The following is a 23968-nucleotide window of genomic DNA, read 5'->3' as shown; positions in this document are numbered from 1 at the left end:
ACGGGGTTTTACTAAATCTTCTTTTTTATTGAGATTTAGATAGGTTTATAAGTGGTTAATGAGTTTTATTCATGTATGCTAATGAGGCGAATTTGTGCTCAAATTTATTTATTTTTATATTTTTATCAATCTAGGTGATGAGCTTATTCATAAACATCCTATTCATTTATACTCCTATGCACCACAGAACAATTTATGTATAATATCATCAAGAGAGCCACATTGGTGAACGAAAATATATACCTTAATCAGAGATTCAGTCCCTGGGTGACGTATATCACAAAGCCAGCCCCAACGACTATCTGGACCAAGGGTCATATCACGAAGTTTCATATTTCCTACCATACCATCAATGGAAATACAACTCGGATGGACCTGGGATAACACAAGAAGAAAAGATCATAAACATTTTTTTTTCTAAAACAAATTGTGTGATCAGGTTAGATCACTCAAGAATTTTTCTTTCCGATTGTTCACATTTATTGATGTTATATCTATCAAAGACATAAATAAAAGGTAGTGCTTGATACCTTAAGGTCCAATAAAAAGCTTTCTTGCATGAACATTGCTAGTTGAGAACCATCCTCCTTATTAAGAAACATGCAAACGCTGTCAACATCCATTTTCAGGTTGAAAATCACACGGTCCTTTCCATGACCAAGTAAACCTTTCACTAAAGTATGACAAGCTTCTTCCTTCTCTGTATATCTAGGACTAGCAGTTGCGCTATGAGTGTTATTTTGAGGGATCTCCACAGAATTAGTGAGACTTAGGCCAAAGCCAAAATCAATCAGGGCAACAAGCGTGGGCCTATTGCAAAAAAACTCCAAAGCAGACATCCGGATGCTCATCTGTAACAAATTCCATATCAGACATGGATCAAATCACAAAATCTAGCAAAAGAGGAAAAAGAATATAGAATCATCTTATACCTGAGTGTCAATACCATCATACAAAGATGAATCAGGATTCCTTGATGAAAATGTAATCACTACAAAATCAGACATAGTGCTATCTTGTGCTTCATAAAATATCTCAGAGAACTTCTCATTCACCAGGTCTTTCTCATGCTCTGAGGCATCATCCTGATTGTACCCAAAATATGCCTCCCTACCATCAAGGCCAGGCTCCATATTACTTCCCAAAAAAACTGGTGTTGAGGGACTTTGATCAAGCGTAGAGAGAAAATCAGACAAAGCGTCATCAAAGTTATCATCTTCCATAGGAAAAGGTTCAAATCCTTTTTCATTGGCATCCAATATACCAGATTTTCCAGCTTTTAGTTCATCACTTAACACAGAGCAAGCTAAATATTCTGAAAAATTCAATAAATGACCCTGAAGTTGATCTTTAACCTTCAAAGAGTGCAGCTTCATCTTCACAATCAGATCAGTTTCAGAACGAGAAAAGTTTACCTGTCACAAATTATACACTCAGGTAAAGAATATTATAGCATGAGGTATGGTTTAGGTCATAATTAACAAAGCTTCTAGATATGAAATGGGTGGGCACCGAAAGTTGAATCAGAAGCACCGAATAATAATATAGAGTTAGAGTGAACCAGGTGATAGAAAATATGCAACACAAGTAAAGCACTTCAACTTGAATCTCACCTGGTGGATCAAGGCAAGACGAACCTGAAATATCATAATATTTAGGACAACAATCCACAGGAAGGTCTTAAATATCAGAGCATAGTTTCTGAATGAAGCATATCGGGCACCAAACCAGCATTAGTCTACCAATCATATTCATATATATTAGGATGCAGTTTGAGGATCTTAAGCAATCAGAAGTCATATCACTAGCAATCTACCCTAGCATTAATCATAAGTGGGACAACTGTACTGACAAATTTAGATCTCATCATATTTGAGCTGAGATCCACTGCCCTTGCAACTCCCATTACATAGATAAAAGAAAGGCGGCAATAATGTTCCTAATGGGGTAAGGAATAACCAAGGGGTTGGGAAGAAGAAGATAGCACATCAAGCAAGCCTTTTCTTTTTCTTTGTTTCCATCTCTTCAAGGAAACAAGATTAGATGGCCATCATACTTCCCCTTTTATTTTCAACCTTCAACTCTCTATGTTCTCTATTCTCTATCCATCCAAGGAAACAAAGCCTAAGAAAGATATTCAGAACTTAGTCAAAAGAGTAAATAATTTTTGTTTATTTATGTGATCAATTTACATCCATATATATAGGGCAAGGTTCTGACATTTAAGTAACTAATCAAGCATTAGGACATAATAATATAGTCAAACACTCCCCCATCAATTATCCATCAACAAAGGTAGAAGGAATTTATTTTTGAAAGTGTGCATCACATATCAAATAACAAACTACCTCAATAGACTTTGTGTACCAAAGACATGATCACTAACAATTAAACTTGCTTTAATGTGTGTCGTCATAATGAACAATCACGTGTAAGGTTCAAAATTTCGAGCTATGCCGAAGTTTCAGTCATTGATTAAAAGAATACAGTTTAGGTATTGTGCCGATGTTTCGATGCATGATGGTAGTAATGGATTGAATTTGAAGAAGGAGATGAAACATAGGAAAAAGTCTATGTCGAGCAAGTTTTAAATCTTATATCATGCCGGGTGAAACAGTCGAAATATATTATTCTAGTAAATTATCAAAACTTGATATCACTCAACACAAACAATGTCTCCTTCCCTTGCTTCATCTCCTTCCTCCTTCATCCTCCAATTCCATCATCGGCACCATGCATCGAAGCGTCAGCACAATACTGGAACAATACGTTTCCATTCAAAGGCTAAACCAAAAGCACCGCTTGAGATTTTGAACCTTGGTGTTGAGTGGAATCAAGTTTCAATGATTTACCCAAACGATACATTTTGACTATTTCGCTCTGAATGGTACGAGATTTTAAACCATAATCACATGTTGTAATATCTAATAATGAGTTCCTCCATAAGATTACTCACACCATCTCAAAAGCATGATACATAGCTCGATATTCAATTTCTGCAATCAAGGTTTAAAATATCGAGCCGTGTCAAGGTTTCGGTCTCGGACCGGAACAATACAGTTTCGGTACCGTATCGTGCCATGTAGGTATAGTTTCAGTATTTTTAAAATATAAAATTAATTAATTAAAATAAAAAATTTAATCTAAATATTTAAAAATAAAAAATAAAATACACGGAGGCATCGCCGGACTCGGGTGGCGTCTCCAGTGGCGTCGCCAAGGCCGCGCGACGCCTCCAGAGGCGTTGCCAAGCCTGGGCGACACCTCCAGAGCCGTCTCCCAGCCGGAACCCCTATGCCAGTGTTATGCCGGTGCCGGTTCGTCGGCGAACAATATTTTTCACCGGTATCGCATGATACCGCTCGAGATTTCAATCCATGTCTGCAATAGAATGAGCAACAACACTTTGCTTCTTGGATTTTCTAATAGATTAGATTTTGTTATAAATACAAGTAAATGGATAATAATATGATACATAGTAGGAAGAGAGAACCAAGAGTGAAAAGGTATTGTCAGCCTAAAAAAATTCAAACAAAAATAAACTTTTCTTTCTTGGCAAAAATTGGAATACACCACTCACCAACAATTTTCACAAGTAAAATTAAATGGGAAGAGTACAATCATCAATGAAGTTATAAATTAATAAAATCAGGCTAAGAAGGAACCATATTGGGTCCATAATGTACTGGTGAACTAGCTCATATTGACTAGTGAACCATCAAGTAGTACAAGTTCCAAAAGGAACTATGTTGTTAGAAAACTCAACAGTATCAAATTCAAGTTTACTGCTCAACAAAACAATATAGGCAAACAATTTTACACCAAGATGAGATAGATGAGTGTCACAAGTTAAGAATAATGAATGTGTACAACAAGGACAAAAAGGCAATTGGTGTTCGATCAATGACAAAGTAGACAAGACTAATCTAATAACCAACTATTCATCTTCTATATCCACATATACTAAAAATATATTGGGAAGGAAAAAAATGAAAGGGAAGCTTAGGTGGATTTCTTAGAGCATTAATTAAGATTAAAAAGAGCAGTTCGATGCAAGAGATTGTTTTCGAGACTCGAACCCGTGACATCTAGGTCATATAGCAACAACTTTACTGTTGCACCAAGACTCCCCTTCAAAGCATTAACAAAGATTATTTCCTAAAAGAAAGAAATTACGCAAAGAAAAAGGTATGGGAAGAAATTCATAGAAAAAGATATTGCAAATTATTTTCATCTAATTATTTCCTCTTACCAAAAGAAAGAGAAAGGGAAAATTTTCAAAAACTTTATTTGTCAAACAATAAAAACAAAAACAAAAATAAAAAATATATATTTGAAAAGGATTTTTTAAGATTTGAGTTTTATTGCATGTGAAAGTGAGTTTTTCCCAAATTTGGACCGAAGCAATGTAGAGAACTAGGGAAAAGATTTTCAAGCCTTTTCCTTCTCTTCGGTTTTCTCTACCAAAGGAGGCTAAGGGAAAGCGCGTCTGAGATCATCATTATGTCACTTTATTTCCTTTTTATTTTTTCCTTCCCTATAGGACACGTTCCCTAAAAGAAGATTCAGAGAGTTAAGCAAAAAAGAATATTACCGAGATAGTGAAAATGAGGGACAAATAGATCTCTCCCATCAAACAGGAGAAAAAAATCAATAGCAATAATAGCCAAAGATAAAGATGACACTCCAAAAAGAGTAAAAAATCTGCATTAACCAATCATTTTTTGGAATTCTAACAACCAATGCAATTATAATAAAGTTCGAAGATGAAATTCCACAGGTGATAAAGTTCCATATGAAAGCTATAACAAACACACATGCTTTCATACAAATGAAAGTAAAAATAGCAGGTGGTGGAGCTTAAATGTTTGATGAGGTAGTGAACATAGAAGAGGCATGTTGAGTTGAAGAAAGATGTCCATACCTATTCTAGCACATGGTTAAAATGTACCAGGTGGTTGTATCAAGCCACTTGAAATTTGTGTTGTATCGAGTGACGTGGTTGCAATGCACCAAAATTAAATCATGGTCGGCATGAGAAATGCCTCTTGTCACTTGTGACAATCGTGGCATTAACTATCCTACCACCCTAACACTCAAAAAGCTCTAGCATGCATCAAAGATCAATTTATGTAATGCTTGATCAGGTATCACTATAGTATAGTACAATAAAGTTTTGATTCAATGAGTATGTAATTGATATAGTTTAATTTCTACAATTAAAGAAACTAAATAAAAGGGTATTATAGAAATAAAATTTATCTAAATTCGTCTTAGCATATTTTGATGGGTGCTAAATGTCAGCACAAAATGTTGTTCAAACCATATTGTAGCAACATGATATGTTAACCTCTCTATTCAAGATCAAAGGATTGACAAGGTAGATTAGGGTCAAGCATGAGTCTCGTGGGATGTATTATTTAGATGTGCCTCCATTGTCTTCGACTCTTTTGGTTACACCTTCATCTCTTACATTCATAAAGCATCTCTAAAAAACTTGAAGTAAATGGTTCTTAATCTATCCAATCTTCAAGAGCTTGTATGTGAATCATGTCGAATCGGTGTGAGGTAGGTAAACATACTACATCCCCTTCCCTAGCAGTGTTCGTAATCATACCTTTGCTTTAGTTCATTGTTAAGGTTCAAATTTAGTTAATTATACTTCTGGTTTAAAAATTGTCACCTTCATCAATGATTATTCACAATTTACATAGCATTTTCTAGTGAAAGATCAACTTATCAAATTAAAAATTAATTTGGCAGCTTTATCCCTGCTAAAGAATACTTGTCTCATTCTTTTTAGTCATTTCTATCAAGTCAAGGGATTCTTCATCAATCCTCATGTCCATGCACACAACACAGTGATGTTATTCTCCAACACATGCATGTTCCCCTTTCTTTTGGGGAGTGATGTTATTCTTGCTATATGTTATATTATTAATCATATATCATTTACCATCCTTCATGAAAAAATTTCCTTCATTATTCACTTTCCATAATATATTACCCATTCTCTTCTACTTGGTGTCTCTAGGTTGGTATAGTGTCTCCTAGTCGACATAAGACTATCATTGTTACTCTCGTGAGACACGTCAGGTCTTTATCTCTTCATATATGACCTCTTTTTAGTTAACTCCTTTCTATCCTTTTACACTATCTCTATTTGATTCAATGTACTAAGTTCTTCATGTTCTTCCATTAACTTTTCAACCTCCACCTGTGGGCCTTCCGCCATCCTCTACTGACTCACTATTTGCTCTTTTTGTTGTTGTTGAGCCATTATCTAAGGAATTTCCTTGCTAGTGTATAATCGACAACTTGCCACAGAGACAATCCAATACGTTCCAGAGACTTTCTTAATCTCCTATTGCTAGGTGTTGCCTGAGATCCCCTATCTGATTTAGACATTCCACTTCCCACCCACTTATATCCTATGCATCCTTGTCACTGAAATAGGTTGTCTTTCTCTCTTTTCTATCCTCACCTGTCAAAGGAACGTTTCATAGGCATTTTCTGATTAAGATGGAAAAATGGCAATTTGCTGTGATTGACAAGATGGATGTTCTCTACTATAATAGCACTTAGGAGTTAGTACCTTTCCTACTAAGGTAGCCCACCATATGATGCAGATAGGTTTTCTTTGTCAAGTGTTTGCCAAATTATATTGTTGATTAAAGCCCCCGACAGGTGGCAAAAGGGTCACTCAAAATTATGGCATTATGACACATTCTCTCTAGTGGACAAAATCAATATAGTTTGCATCTATCTTTCACAAATCGTTGTCTTTCATGACCTTTCGTCAGCTTGATATCAAAAATGACATTTCTCATGGTGATAAGCATAAAGCAACCTTTGATGTTTGTGCTTATGCTAAGAGGAATTGATTTATTATGTAAGCTAAAGAAGTCTTTGTACTAACCAAAGCAATCTCCAAGAGCTTCGCTAGGGGAATTTAGGTTAGCTCATAAGCTTTTCTACAGTACAGCATGACTATAGTTAGTGTTCTACCAGTCTAGAAGATGTATTTTTGAGTATTACAAATCACTCAATTTTCTACCTTATAGTCTAGAAGATGTATTTTCTTAATTGTTCGTGAATGAAATTATTATTATCACTAGTGATAAGTTCCTGAATTAAAGACTGAAATAACCTTAATTCCTTTATTGGTATTCAGGCTGCTAGCAAAAAAAAAGCTAATTTTATCTCACAGTAGGAGCACATACTTGATATACTCCTCGGACGTTAACATGCTAGAGATTAGTATCAAATTAATACTAGGACATGTTAATGTTGGAAATATACGACATCATAAAAAATTATCTCAGTAACCAATCTAACATATCATCTATTATTACTGTGATCAACCATTTCCTAAAGATTCTATGTCATGTTCATTGGGTGGCAGTTGCAATAATTATATGTTAAAAGTACTCCAAGAAAAGATCTTATTTCGTGATCAAGTCAACTTCAAATTGTGGGTACTCTGACATAGATTGAGTAAGTTCTACAAATGAATGATCTAAAATTGACTATTGAATGTAACCTTATTTCCTAGAAGAGAAAGAAGTAGTGAATCAAATGCAAATGGAGAAATATAAACTGATGGGCATAGCAACATGGGAGTTCATTTAGATTAAGATTATTGGGCTAAGATATAACCTTGCAAAGGCAATAATGTTTTACTATGACAATCAAGTTTTGATGCATATGACCTTAAATATAAGTTATGATCATGGTTTAAAATCTTGTGTTGTGTCTAATGGCAGGATTGAAGCGTATCATTTCGATACCAAAACAACATTGTTCTAGTCAAAAATCAAAACTCTTACACAACTTGAGATTTTGAACCTTACGAGGAAAAAAGTGTAAAATAATCATCATTTCATCAGAAATAGAGTTAAGCCAAATTTGATTAGCACTTCTTTTATTGGTTTCAATAATCAATTAACCAAACCAAATCACTAAGAGAATACAACAACAACCGAGCATTTATCCAACTAAGTGGGGTCGACTATATGGATCCTCCTACATCATCAAACACAATCCCCTACTATATCCTTATCTATATTAAAATGAATTTTATTCTATTTTATCATTGCTAACCAAGTTGTTTTTGTCTCCCTCTTCCTTGATTAAAATGTGTTTATCATGATCTCAGTACATCATCTAATTAGGACATTTATTGGTCACCTCAGTACATGTTCAAACCATCTTAAATGGGTTTTTTGAAATTTTGCCTCGATAGGTGTAACTCTAACTCTCTCTAATGTTCTCATTTCTTATCATGTCCATCCTCATATATCCACACATTCACCTTAACATCCTCATCTCTACGATTTTCATCTTTTGCTCGTGTGCTCACTTTATACCTAATATCCAGCTCCATATAACATAGCAAGTTTAACCTTTATTTTATAAAATTTTCCTTTAAGATTTAGAGGTACCTTACAATCACAAAGGGCACCTGACGCCCTCCTCCATTTCAACTATCCTACTTATATCATATGTAAAACATCTCTATCAACTCCTCCATTCTTTTTCAAAAACAATCATAGATACTTAAAATTTTAATTACAGGTAATTTGTCTTCTCCTATCTTAACAATTGTCTTACTATGTCTACTACTACTAAACTTAAATTCTATATATTTTGTCTTTACTCTACTAAATCTAAAACCTTTAACTTCTCCCACCAAGATTCAAGCTTAGCATTTACTTTCACATGCCTCATCAACCACAACAATAGTTATTCTCAAACAACATGCACCATGGGCGTATCTTGCACGCGTCCAGTGAGTTCATTAATTACCCGTGTAAAAAAATGGGCTTAAATTTGATTCTTGTTGTAACCCTATTTTTATAGGAAACATTTCACTTAATCTGCATGGAGTCTTCACTCTTGTCATTACATCCTCATACATATCCTTAATTGTTTCAATATGCTAACACCTTTCTTTTCTAAAATTTTTCATAAAATTACCCTCAAGACTTTGTCATAAGCTTTTTCTAAGTCAATAAATATTATATGTAAGTCTTGCTTCTTTTCCCTATACTTTTCAATTAGTTATATGTATAGCTTCTATCATCAAGCTTTCAAGCATAACTCCAAATTACTTTTTGGTCATCTTGGTCTCCTTCCTTAATTATTTTTCTATCACTCTTTTTCAAAGTTTCATAGTATGGCTCATTAGTTTAATGAATTCGCACAATTTTATATGTCTCCTTTTTTTATACAAAAAGACTAAAGTACTTACCCTCCGATCACTCCACTAATTAGGCATTTTCTTGATTTCAATATCATCTGAAATTTGAATTCTTAAATACAAAATTCAAATTTCTATACTCGTCTGACCTACTTAAATTTCCTAAGCTAAGTTGGTCAACTAAACCTTCATTAAAAAATTGATGAAAATACCTCTTTCATTGCTTCTTTATTTCCTCATCTCCTTCACTAGTATCATATTAGATTCATCTTTAATGCATCTTTAATACTTCACTAATATCTTTTACAATATATTTAAACCATATCAAGTGATAGGGTAATTCCACCTAATCACCAATAAAAGGTAGAGATGCACCTTATGAAATCAAAATTGAAAAGCCTACAATACATTCTTAAATTTCAACCATAGGTAACTTTGAGTTTAAAAGAGATACTCATCATTAAATTCAATACCTAACAAATTCTTGCTCAAAAAAGATCTTAATTTTCAAATAAACATCCAAAAATCAAGATATTCACAAACAAAATCCATGTGTTAAAGGTTGACTTTCTAATTACCATCATTCAAATTATTAGCATGTTGCGATGTGCAAATTGGTGAATGGACTTATCTGTAGAAGCAACGCTGTCTAGGAAAAAGAATAAGCCCACAGTTTTTTTTTTTAACTTGCTGTGTGTTAATGTGCATATTTTATAAGCAAGTTTTTATCAATGCCTGAATAATCAATCTGTGGAAGTTGAGGGGAAAGATAATCTGAAAGTGGAAAAAAAATTGGTGACGAGAATCAAAAAGAATAATAATAGAAGCGTTAACCTTTCCTCCACTTGCAATTATTTCTATAATGGGTTTCTCTGCATGTTTTGACTTTCTATCCAACTGCAAGAAACAGAAAATAAAAAGAAAGATTCAGAACATCAAGCAAGGTTATCAACAAATATATAAAGAAATACTAGGACCTAAAAGCCATTTATTATGAAAAGGATGTACACCCAATCTTACTTTTCCATATATTGATAGTTTAGTTTCAATCAATGTGCCATTGATAACAAGGTCTGATGATCCCAAATTACCCAGTATCTCTTCACCAGATTGTGTAGAAGTATTGCTTGATTCTCCAAATATGTCCATTGAAAGAGGAGCCTACAAAAACATGAGAAAAAACAATTAGCAATGCAAAATTAAAATCAGATCCAAAACTGGAAGATCAAAACATAAATAGCACTGCAGAGTTGTACAGAAGCTCTATAGGTTGCTTGGACAAGTTTTTTCAGCCAAGTAGATTTTGATTCGTCATCATGAAATTCGACAATGAGTGTATGAGTTGATTCCAATGCCTGCACAATAAGATTGGTGCATAGATAAGAGATGCACAAAATAAGAGATGGAATTGTATAAATGAATCAGCAATGCAAAAAAAGCATAGTTGATCAAAGAAAGAAAACATATATGAATATTTAGCATTATAGAACATACATCAAGGTCAAATGCATATAACTGCATGGATATAAACCAGGTAGGTATTGTCAAATATGGCAAAGTGTACAGCTCAAAGCATGGATTAATACTTTGACTCATGCTACCCTATCATACAAGCCTTTAACTCAGCTTGTGTCAAGCAAGATGAACTCCAATAGCTACAGGTCTTTTTTTCTCTTTTTTGAGTTTCAACTTTCTACCTAATGATGAAGTGATACCAAGTAAATTTCAGATACCTTACAAGCAGTTTATAACCTAGGTAACAAAAACGTATGGAACTGAATTCACATTGCATATAACAAGAATCGTAGCAGCCATATGATGGAAGATGCTCTTTATACTATTAGTGCGTTTATCGGGGAACAAAGGTCAGCAGAGTCTAAATCATTTTAGTCTATCAGAATGGTGTCATTCTGTGTAGAAAACAATTTTAAACCTTACTTCAATGGTCCAAAAATTACAAATCATTTGCCTGACTAAATTCCAGAAATTGTTATGCAGCTAGACAGATAAATCATATGCATTAAGAGTCATATTTGAGTGTAAAAGTCATTCTCATATATTTTCTACACAGTTTCGAAGTGTCAACCAATATTGGTTTGTATGGCCGAATCATATCATTCCAGTTGCTGATTCATTCTGACAGCAAGGTTTAAAATTTCAAAACGTGTCATAGTTTCAATCTTTAATCAAAACAATAGTGTTTTGGTGCCATGCCAGTGTTCCTACGTACAGTGGCGAATTAGAGGGAAAGAATGAAGAAGATGAAGAAGAAAAGAAAGAAAAATACACAATAATATACCTAAATTTGAACTTTGTGTCCCATGTAGAATGATACAATTTTGACATTGTGTTGTGCAAACACAAGGTACAAAAAAGTAATATCCATTCATCTTGACATGTGTTGTAGCTTGCTAAGGGGTGTCGAACATCAGCATGATATGAAACTTATAAACATGATTGACACAATGACACAGATAGTGTGTCATGCAGTATTATGTTTCAATAATTTATTAGAACAATGTGTTTTGATTATGCCGCCCAGCATAGTACGAGATTTCAAACCATACTTAATAGTGTGTCAATATGGTAAATATCATTGTGTCATCATATCGATATGGTTTCCATAAACATACAAGAGAGATGCACGAACAAAAAGTGTTCCCCAACATAGGAAGATTCTCGTTCTCAAGACTGGGAGATGCAAAAAAATCAAAGTAAAGAAAAGTAACGCTAGTTGAAGAAATCAAGATTCCTTCCGCACGGGATCTAGTTTCACTTTTGTTGATCCAAGTACAATTCTAAATGGTTAATCAAGATATATTTGTTAACTTGAAGATAATCAATTATAATGCTAGATGTGTCGAGAGAATAGTTCAAAATGGATCTTCAACAAGGAATAAATGCTCTAATCTAATACACAGTATTCCTTTTCATATAAAAAAGGTATTTGTTGTATTTTTCTAACTTACTGCTTCAAAAATTTAATTCAATTGCCTTTATAATAGTCAAATAGAAAGGGATTATTCAAGATTATCCAAACTAACCTAAAACATCTAAACTATGTCAGATCCAATGCCTACTTATTGTTCTAGTATCTCGGTCTTAATGATAGAATATCTTTACATTCAATGAACATTTTAAAGGTTGCCATTTAACATAGCAAATAGATTATTACAACTCATATAATTTGAGATGATACCTCCATGTTATGCTTGCTAGACATGTATGTATACATGTAGTTGCACTTGCACACTCCATGAATATCCTCTCTATGTCTAACTGTCCTTCATCAAAAAAATCTACGGTTTCGAGCCCTCCATACATAATGTATCGTGGATGACAAGGCAAGATGTTGTGCCTTTGTCAACGTCTGACTCCCACAATAGTGTCGTCCGAAGAATCTCATCATCCACCGATAAGTGGACATCTCTTACGTATACGAAGTTAGTCTTTGATCCGCCGCCATAGCTCTGCAATAGGAGGGCATCTGAAAAATAGATGCTCCTGTGTCTCCATCACCTGTCGGTCCTTTAGATAATCCTATCGATCTCTAGTGAGAAGTCGCCTCTGTGCCAACATCCAAAAAGTGATTGCACGACTCGACTGTAGATAGTTCTTCCACACTGTCTAGGTCCAGCAGAAAGATGAAGCCTTTAAGAATTGGATTATATTTGCACCAAGACGGCCAAAACTTCCTCCATTCCATGTACGACACGCAACTTCGCACAAAGAAGGCAATGACTCACATAGAATTGTCTTATAAGAGAAACACAAAAGGCCATGATGATACAATTCTTCATGAAACTATATCTACTTCGCCGTCAAGTTCTCATGTGTGACTCTATCTAGAGTTGGTGCTTCACATGAAACTCTGCCTCATAGGAAGGCAAAGACTGCTTTATATAGAACTCTTTCTCCTTTGTCGCTTAGTTTACCCTTGTTCTTCCTCAGAGACACAACAACACGAGGTAAGGTACACAGCTACTCTTCCTACTTTGGGGTGTAACAACACAAGGTACGAATGTGACTCCTCTTCCTTCTCCATCTAATTCTCTTCTGCCTACGATAGATGCTCAGAACAAGCAACATTGGGTATAAACCTAAGGTTGGTGCTCAGTACACTCGCCAGCATTGGAACCAAGCACAACCCTACATCTTATTCCAGCCACAGAGCACCTAAGAACAAGATCTCAAACCTTGCTTTGTATTACTATATATTGAAATTAATATATATGATAAATTAAAAATAATAATATTTCATGATACAAGATCTCAAATAATGCAATAAAACACTAGTATTTCAAGTTAATCCAAAAAAAATTAAAAATGTAAAATATGCCAATACAGAAACCAACAGAAAACTTGGAGCAAAAATGATAGAAAAATAATGTGTTATGTTAAAAAAGATATGAAGATCTTTTATGTAGAAGCATTAGCTTCTATAAAGAAACCTAATTTTACATATTACACCTTTAGCATGAGCAACAGGCCAGAGAAGCAATAGGATGCACAAACTAGCATCAAATAAGACACCATCCACTTTAAAAATTACCTTCTGAATATCAACTCCTCTGTAGTTAATAGAAATAGCATTAGCTGATCCATCTACACTTGTTGGCGGAACTTCAAGTACTTGTCGACCAGCCATGCTGCAAGTTTCCCCAAGCATCATAATATCATACAGCACTTACAATTTTTCTCTGGAAGTAATTCTGACTTACTTTCAATCAAAAAGAAAACAAAACTTTGAACCTACCCAAAGCATCTTTGATAGTCCTCAGAAGCTTCAGACTCCAAAACATACAGATATAGACCGGATAAAACAAGATAACAAGGATGCCACTCGGCCAACGAATTTCCAAGACCCTTAATATAAATAGAGGGAAAAAGAATAAGCCAAAAGTGGGGCTAAGATATGTATGAAAACTGAGATGAATATCAACCATTTAAGGATCATACCCGCCAAACTAGAGTTCTAGCATTAGTTGCAAGATCAACAGGATGCCAAGGTTTATCACCAGATTGCAGATGGGCACCAAGGTTTTGCTCTATGATTTTACTTGACCCATGCAATATTCCCAAGAGTTCCATTATCCTGAAATATCTTTCTGGAGAAAAATGAACAAGGAGATTGGGCACTTGTACAGAAACTCTAGTTGACGGGTACCTTGGATGGGGTACTTTAATCTTCAAAAGCACATTAGAAGAAAAGCATTAAAAAGGTTGATAAGAATTAGCAAGCCAGCACAGTTATATAACTATTCTGCATGCATTCATTTATCTAGAATCTTAGAGGTATGGAGGTAGAACTTATGTATAATAATATATGCTAGAGAGCAAAGGAATAAAACCATTTTAAACCAGTGTACATCTATCCATCATTTTTTTTTTACACCACGAGTTCTACTTTGCGCAAGTATGATACTGCATAACACAGCTTTGATAATCCTCTTGAGCTGTGAAACTACATCAATTTACAGCAGCAATAACCAATAAGCATGGAGCCACATCCATGAATAGATAATGCCAACAATTGGACAAATAAGTAATTTCAACATCATCTTAGCCTCTTCCATTCTCATACCCTTTTGCCTTGCATATGTCCCCTACATAATAATTCTGCATGTCCATTTCTAGAAAGAATTTGTATATGGGTTTAGAAGAAAAGAAAATTTAATAGCCAAACAAGGCTTGAAATGCATGATAGAGTATTTAACAATTCACGTAACTAATACAAAAACTCATCAACTTAATCAGGAGACCAATTTACCTGGTCAACCACAACTGACATGCCACAGCGATCGAGAATAGAATAGAATTGATCGGCATAATCTGAAGTGGGTGGTAACCTTATTTTGCTTAAATCATTCATAATAATATTATCATTGTCACCAGAAACTTTGTCAACAAATGAGGCAGACATATCTCTTCCTGAAATATAAAAGCGGGAGTATAGACTCTGCCTTTCATCATGTAAAACATCCTGCAATTGGACATAAATAAACAGATTAAACAGAAAAATGACAAGAAAAAAATACTCAAGTAAGAACTTGATTCGAACAACTGACCTTGGTATGCAATGTAAAATGTCCAAAATCCAGCAGGAATATACTACCATTCACAATAGACTCACTAGGCTTCAGAGGAACTCTTACTTTTGGAGCATCAATATCAATATCAAGGGCAAATCTAAAAACAAGGACACAATTGGTTAAAGCAGACATTTCTTTTCCTCATCATAAACCAAATATGTATACCATAAAAGAAATTAGATACCATAGTTAACAAAAAGAAAGTATCTCACCAACAAGACACTCATAGTGCTAGTGAAGGACCAACATTTCCAAAACTGTATATCAACCAGGTTTAGAAACCTCAGCCTAGAATTTCGCAGAACCTCATTATCACTTATAAAAGGTGTTTTGGTGCTCTTATAAAAAAATATGATGTTCTTCCCATGATTGTTATCATTCTTGGATGACCTTGGTTGTAGGACCTCCCCGTCATACAAGATCAAAGAGTAACATATGCTTTTATATAATGGAAGAACCATTAATCTCAATTGATTCAAACATACCCAAAAGGAAACAAAATCAAAGACAAAAACAAAAAGCAAGACCCTTATCTCCTTAGTAAAACTCAACAAAACAAGATCAGCATTAACACCCAAGGAGATACAATCTCCCACCCATGATTTAAACAACCATTTATTGTCCTTACGGATGAAACATACGGTTCCGATCTATCAGTAGGTGAAATGAGGGAGATGTGGTGTCAACAAAAGACTTCCACACTTGACTTTTGCATTTTGCTTTCCCCGATTCAGAACATGAGAACTTAAGGCAAGCTGATGAAAAGTGAGGGCATGAAGCTTGCTCCACAATGCAATGTGAGGCGCGACATCTAGGGCTTACCCTCAATCAAAGAATTGGTGTTTTGCCTTTGATTAAGCTTGAAAAGGCAATCAGAAATAAAATATTAGCTCCCTTATTAATTTAGAGACATTTCCTAAGATAAGACTTAAAACACAAAGACAAACCTGGCGAATTGTCACATTTGAAAAATGTTAGCCTGCTACTGCTTCTATTCCAGACTCATTATTGTCAAATGTAGAATGTCACAGAAAAATGTTAGCCTGATACTGCTTCTATTCCAGACTCATTATTGTCAAATCTAGAATGTCACAAATGACTAACCCCCATTTCAATAATGTCTTGCATGCTATTAATCTTAGCTGATAAAAGTAGTCAAATCATCCACGTTGCTTCGTGATAAACAAGATACATATAAGAAATATAGGACTGTTTTTCTCCAAATGGCAGATTTTTTATAATATTTCTATGATCAAATATTATTATGTGTCCATTTATAGTACTTATCAAGCTAGTTGGTCTACCAATTTAATTTCTTTGTCAATTTTCCTGATCGGCAGAGAGTTGAGTATATATAAGGCAAATACATCAGTGAAGGAGAATATATGCATAAAAAAAATATTATAAGATATAACTGCACCTTGTAACAAAAAAAGAGTAAAAGATTGGCGATTGTGTCCTTATGTAAACAAATCACAAAAACTATAACTAAAACAATCAATTTGGGTTTCATATAATGCTGATATGGTTTTTGCTTAATTAATTAATTATTATTATTAATATATGATTAATTTTACTTAATATAACTTGTAGCTTTTAATTAACTTTTTATTATAATAAATTGTTTACTTAATAATTAATTAGATTTCTAATTTAAATTTGTTCTTCTGTATATATTTGTTAATTAATTTAATTACCTCAGTCTTAAAAATATTAGCAACCAATTAAGTTTTAGTTTTTAGCTTTATCACCTGTACACTATATCCTTATTTTGTCTACTATTTCCTTATTTCATCTGATAATGATTTACACATAATCTATTGAACTTTTAAAGGTAAAATTTGGAATAAGCAACGAGAAAATGAATACTATCCTTGATCCTCTATAAATTGGGACATCTTTGCTTTCGAATTCCATTACATTATAGCAATTCTGGATTTGAAGGTTAGAAAGGCTTTCAATGTTCAGTATGAAATTTTGTTTGAAATAAACATATATTTTTATGGATTTATATAAGTGTGTTTGAAATTTGTTCTTAAGCATTTGACAAAACTTTTAACAATTGAATATTACTTTGTTCTTGTATTTTGTTATATGAAGCTGAAGCTTCAATAAAACTCTTTGAAGTGGTGAAATAATTCAAAATTTATATCATTTGCTTTTAATTTGATCTTGTTTCATTATTTCACTTAACTACAATAATTAGAATGGATAAAAAATAGAGATGTTCAAGATTTATTAGATGTTCAGATGTGAATCATATCATAGTTTATTTGAGTTTAAATTAGATCCTGAATTTTTTTAATTATATTTATTTACTTTTATAAGTATTTCTAAAAAATAAAAATATAAACTTATATACAATCAAATTAAAAAAATTTAGATTTAAGTTTTTTTTAGAAAATCAAATTCAAATTTGAAAATTTTATATACCTTCATATTGAACTAAACATTTTTGAAAAAATAATTGAATATGATTGATGCACACATATTGCAATTATTATGTTCAATGATATACCAATGAAATAAATTGAAAATAGTGAAAGAAAAATTAATTAATTAATTAATTTTTTACTTAATTAAATAAATTTTCATTTGATCAAAGATGAATTGAATCCTAGTTGTTCCTCGACACTCAGAACCAACCAAAGTTGAAAGAAGACACAAGAGGAGAAGAAGCTCATATCAATATTGTTGAACCCTATATTTCCCGTTGTTTGCTTGCACAATCTCTTTTGTTCTATCCTTACATCACAAAAGTCAAGACGTGAAGAGAAAAATCAAGCAAAAATCAAAAATGGCACCCTTAATTATCAGAATCAACAAAAGAACGTCCTTTGCTTTTAAAAAGTCAAAAGGGCGCCCTACATATTTTTCGTACCAAAAATACCTTTATTCTAATGTCATTATAGTAGCCACAAAGAAGTTGCTACAACATGTAGCAGTTATACTGCAGCTGCTACAACGTATTAAAATAATTCATTTTTCTTTTTAGTTCAACTTGGTCAAAAATTTTATACATAGAACATTTTTATATAAAAAACTATTTACCAACTTAATCAATATTGCTTACACTTGATTAACATCACTTTAAAAAGGTCAAGTTCATCATAAAATTGTTATAGCAAACACTAAGTGGATGCTACAACGGTGTAGCAACCATTAAGTTTAAGCAATTTAAGGTGATTTTGAACATGTTGAAATGACTTTAATCAACTTTAAACAATTTTGACCATAAAAAAAATTATATAAAAGTGCTCTCTATATAATATTTTTGACCAAGTTGACCGGGTCTAGTTTCACACATTGTAGCTACAACAATGCTGAAACAAGGATATTTTCAAGATGAGAAATATGTTGGGGCTTATTTGGACTTTTTAAAAGCAAGGGGTACCCTTTTGCCAATTCTAATAATTTAGGGTGTCCTTTTTATTTTTGCCCAAAAAAATTTTCACCATTATTAGATATTAAATTTCATCCTATTTAAATTTTTATTTTTTTATTTTAAAAAAAATTAATAACTAATTAAATAAAAGCACGCCAATATTTTAGGTTTGCATTGAGAGGAAGCTGATAGAGAGTTAGGTGAAGCTCATCGAGTAAACATAGTCATTATGGTGTTTAATGTCAAGTGGGCTTAAACTAAACAAGTTTTAAATTTATTTTGGCTCATTTAGAGTTGAACAAAGTGCATACATATAGAATATAGTCCACTTCGATCATATTTAATTAGGATAGTAGTATTTTAGATGGTTAGAAATTATTTAATTCCCCTTTCTTTTCTCTCTCCACGCACTCCTCTCCCCGATCCCTCTCACTCATTCATAGTGCCCGTCACTCGCCCTCTCTCCAAGCTACTCCTTTCTTTAGTACATTCTCCCCTTCTCTACCTTCCCCTCTCTTCTCTACCTTCCCCTCTCTTCTCTCCCTTCCTCTCGCTATTTGTGCCATGTACCACTACTCTAATGTTGATGCTAAAGCGTCAAACATGTAAATTATACCATCCCGCCCTGCTAACCAGCACATCGCAGCACCTCAATCCATGCAATAGATTCCTTAAACATTTCTCTAAGAAACATTATGTTCCACTCCATTAACCCATACATAGTGTGTGAAATTTAGTTCGTGTTTAATGTGTTAACTTTCTAGCCAAGATAAAATTAGTAAAGTACTCCAAGATATAGGAGTTACGATCTCATAGAGAAGCATTCAAAACATTGAGAGGATAGCTACTATACACAGACAAAGTTTTTGTTTTCTGCTAAATTGCGGTGCTTCCAAGTCCAAGTTCATTCAAAGGGGCAACCCAATTAAAGACGGGTCAAAGGGCAAATGCTCCAATTCCCTAAAATTAATACCACTTCAACTTAACTTGTCACAAGTCGCACAAGTTTCAGAGGTGGAGACTTGAGCAATCAAAAATAAAAGAAATCTGATAAAATAAAAACAAAACAATTCAAAATCTAAGATTTTTATTTTAGTTTTACCTAGTTCCCTGAAAATGATACAGCTTCAACTTGTCATCATGAATCATGCAAGTTTTGGGGTGGAAGAGACTTGTGCAAATAAAAAAAGATCATTTTTACAAATAACCTTGATAAAATAAAAATAACGCAGTTAAAATAAAAATTTTATTTTTAGTTTATTTCACTTATTTAATATCTTTTTTATTTATTTACAGTTTTACTATTTTAATTTTAGTCTCACAATTTATCTTGCTTAAGTCTTATGAGACAAGGTTAACATAAAGTATATAAAGAGACCTCATCTCACATTCTTGCTAACTAATCCACTCACACGATAACATAGTTTTTATTCACAACCATTACCTTCTCCCACAAAAAAGTTATCTATAAGACAAACAACCCCACGGAAATCTAGGTTTTTCGTGGATTGCTCGGTCACCTGCAATGCAACAACTTTAACTCACTTCTAAAAAATATACCATCTATGAACCATGCAAATAACCAAGGCCCGTCATCAGTGGCATCTAGATTGCATTGTCGCTAGCAACCCAACAACTCTCATTCATTCAACATGACATTTGTTGCCAGCAACCAATGGAAAAGAACCTTCTTCTAGCTTCCGTTTTCCTTGACCACAAAATTACTAGTGGTTGAGTTGCAACAATTTGAGTTGGCACACTGAAGAAACTTTGCACAATCATAAAAATCTTCTAGAGCACCTTGAACAGCAACATAATTCCTAAGGGTAAGATGAGCCTTTTGCTTAGCCTTCTCATATATGAGACTTAAGCTATATTTTACTTAGGTGGTTGAAGAGAGAGAAAGGCGCAAAGGAGGGAATGAGAGAAAGGGATAGAAAGGAAAAAAGTTCTATTGAGATGTTCGCTAACACAAAAAGGGAGACAAAGAGGTCAAACACAATGAAATCTTCACCAACTCACTTTGTTCACTTCTTATTTTATTACATTCTTATGAGAGAACCCCATTGTTTCATTTACATTTTTTAGATCATTTGTACGCCACAAGAAGAGAGCTTGGAGATAGCAAGAGGAGAAGAGGAAATGGCACTAGCAGTTCGCTTAGAGAGAACTATTATTCTAGCATGTCCCCTTAGTCATGGAGGAAGCAGCCGAGGAAGAATGAGCACAAGTGATCTTCATTAGTCACCAAGCATAAATCTGTCAAGCTCATCATTGTCTGCAAGCAAAATGATTGCATACCTCCTAGTGCAAGGAAGGAGGCAACTTAGTGGGTGATCCTCATGACCATTTCATGAGTTCCCTGCCCTGATAAGGCTTCTTAATTTAAGCAAAGACTTGTCTAGTTCATGATTGTTTGTGAGGGAAACAACATACCTCCAATGGCAAGGAGGCAACTTAGTAGGTCATCTTCTCCACCATACATCGGAGTTTCCTCCCCTAATAAGGCTGCTCACTTTGAGCAACTTCAAGTGACAACTGGTGCTTCCACTCTTGTGTCACCAACAATTGCATGTTGCATGGTAAATTAGCATTTATGGTATCCGCCCATGGTTTAAAATCTCAAGTCATATCGGAGTTTCAGTTTATGATCGAAAATATACGATTTCGGTACTATATCGTGTCATGCCGATATGATTTCGATATTTTTTAAATATAAAATACATTAATTAAAAATAAAAAAATTAATCTAAATATTAAAAAATAAAATACAAAAAAAATTAAAAAATAATATGGGATCTCAATGCCTCCATATGGTAAATAAATAAATATAAATTGTATTATATATTTTTGAAATTAAAATAAATAATATATATACATATATTAAATTAATAGAATAATTTTATTAAGGTTTAATTAAGTTTGTTTAGATTATCCTATTATAACTAGGAGTTGATTAAAATTATTAACCTAAGTTTCCTTTTGCATCCCACCCATGCTCCCACGATGTCTCCATCGTGACCCGCGAAGGCTTCTGCGACCCCGTGGAATTCACTGCAGGATCATAGCAACCTCCGCGACCCTACGGAGGTCGCCGTGCAATCACAGTGCCTCCGCAGCCCCGTGGTGACCATTGATGTCGAACGGCAGACGGAACGATAATTTCGCTCGACATTGAACAAAATTTTAAACCATGATCCACCCTTTCTTCTCTCTCCTTATCTATCCACTTTTAGAAGGATTGGTTAAAACGAAACAAGGTTCTTCTTTCCTCCTTCCCTCTCATTTCATTCAATGATGATTCAATTTTTTCCTCTCTTTCAGTCCCTCCCCATCTCGTTCAATTTGTCATGTCGGACATCTAGATTCCCTCCCTTGAAGAAAAACATGATCCAACAACATATCATTACTAGAATAACCTTATAATTAATTAACCGCCTTGTGCATCAGGTGGTTTAAATTCAGATACCAAAATTGATTATGGAACTGGTATGCTAGATATAACATAATATTATAAAAATGTTTTAAAGGTACAATACTTGGTACAAACCATATTCTTCATGAAGGTGATGGAAAGTACAAGATACAAGATAAGAAGTTCTTGCATTTCTCATTTATTATGCTGAGGCATTGTCAATAACTGGAATTTAATTATGATAAACATGTAAAAAAACATTTCAAAATTTAAGCATAGTGAGACAAAAAAAATGTAAGGGCAGTGCAACCAAAACCTGTTTCTCTCTTCCAGCACCATTTGAATCTGTTCTTGGGCTCTTCGAGTCACCTGCTCTAGCTTCATCTGACCATAGTACAAACACAGTAAAATAATAATCTATTAGCCAACATAATTTGAGACATCAGGAATTCCAGAAACCAACAACATACCTGTAAAGCAGTAGCAGTTTCCATTGCCACAGTTGGGCTAACAGCATTGCTCCTTTTAACAAAATCTAGAAGCCGTTCATAGCTCTCCATCAAGATCTAACAGACCAAAAAAAACAATCAATATGAGAAAATAAGGTAAATTAAAGATCCACTCTTATATTTTTCACATCAATTATTGGCAAAGCAATATTAGAGACCAGACAGGCAAGAACATAAACCACAATAAAGTCTACAATAAAAATAATATATAGGTGTAACAGCAATAAACCATGGGTAATCTCTTGTAATTCAGAAGATTCTGAAACTCAAAAAAAAAACACTATAGAGCCTTTGCTGCAATGCATTCGTTGTGTGAAAGATAAGGAAGAATTTGTCATTGAACAAGATGGACCATACAATATCATCTGTTATATACCTTGAATTACGTTATTACATGTTTAAACAGGGTATTTTATTTTTAGTAGTTAATTATCGCTGAGATAAACAAATTAAGGTGATGAATTATTTGTACTCTTGAGAAGTTTTCAAGAGATAAAAGTGTCTGCTTTTCTCTAGAACTAACTAATCAAAGTCTGTGAAATCAAGTATTTACAAGTATTGTAAATCCACTTCTGCTGTTCATCAATATGATATCAAATGATGGAAAATGAGTGATGATTCAAATATATTCTGATACAACATGAACATGCAAGATAAATATAAAACTTTCCTCATTAGGTGATAGGAATCCACATGTATGATAGCAAATGAAATTACCGTTACATGACATGGAGCAATAGTTGCTGTAAGCCGCCAAGCTAAATCTTCACCAACAGGTGCATGTATAAAACTAGCATCCAAAGCATTAGCCTTCCATTCACTAACAACACTCTGCAAAATATTTTTGAAGCATGAAGGAGAGGCAAAAAAGCAAAACTACAAAATTCATCTCATATATAGCAAAATAACCTCAGCAAGTGACCCTTCAGGAGATGATAAGCCACAGGACTTTAGAGTCACATTACAGTGAATGCTTTTGGGATACAGCTTGGTGGTAACATGAAGTTGCTCAAATCTGCCACAAACAATTTCTGTTTCATAGATATTGACAATTCGTGCAGATGCCTTCCCAACAGAAACTTCTATGAGATATTGCATCATATTATGCAAGTCCTTTCCTAAATGGGCATTAGAATCTTCATCGGGCTGATAACTCAACATTTCATTGATTGCCTGCCATTCTTCTTTGGTTAATTTTTCCTCTTCAACCAACTGTGTTTCATTTGCTTTGCTAGCCTCAGAAGGAACTCCAGAAGCTCGCCTATGGTTTCATGAAAGTAAAAGAAAAAGAAGAAAAAATAGTCCATGTCTTAAAAAGTTTGTCTATGCAGAGTATATTGTGGAAAAGGTAGCGGCACTTTTTCC

General features: G+C 33.8%; 1 protein-coding gene across 1 annotated transcript in view; it reads right to left on the bottom strand.

Annotated features, from left to right (window-relative positions):
- The window catches only part of LOC141837383 (uncharacterized), a 95084-nt gene that overhangs the window by 46479 nt on the left and 24637 nt on the right, over positions 1-23968 (bottom strand). The window contains exons 14-28 of the mRNA XM_074724797.1: positions 23513-23864; positions 23321-23434; positions 22565-22660; positions 22411-22478; positions 15271-15391; positions 14973-15185; positions 14162-14389; positions 13959-14068; positions 13755-13851; positions 10459-10557; positions 10223-10363; positions 10037-10099; positions 933-1415; positions 531-851; positions 244-375 (exon numbers count right to left, since the gene is read on the bottom strand). Coding sequence (XP_074580898.1) covers positions 244-375; positions 531-851; positions 933-1415; positions 10037-10099; positions 10223-10363; positions 10459-10557; positions 13755-13851; positions 13959-14068; positions 14162-14389; positions 14973-15185; positions 15271-15391; positions 22411-22478; positions 22565-22660; positions 23321-23434; positions 23513-23864 — 2638 coding nt within the window. The remainder of the gene's footprint in view (positions 1-243; positions 376-530; positions 852-932; positions 1416-10036; positions 10100-10222; positions 10364-10458; positions 10558-13754; positions 13852-13958; positions 14069-14161; positions 14390-14972; positions 15186-15270; positions 15392-22410; positions 22479-22564; positions 22661-23320; positions 23435-23512; positions 23865-23968) is intronic.

This window comes from Curcuma longa, chromosome 11 (assembly GCF_044706935.1).
Source record: "Curcuma longa cultivar G26 ecotype Majalengka, Jawa Barat chromosome 11, ITB_CL_G26_1.1, whole genome shotgun sequence".
In the NCBI taxonomy this organism is placed as follows: Eukaryota; Viridiplantae; Streptophyta; class Magnoliopsida; order Zingiberales; family Zingiberaceae; genus Curcuma; species Curcuma longa.
The sequence above is the reverse complement of the archived record's forward strand: the minus strand, read 5'-3'. Positions and strand labels throughout refer to the sequence as shown.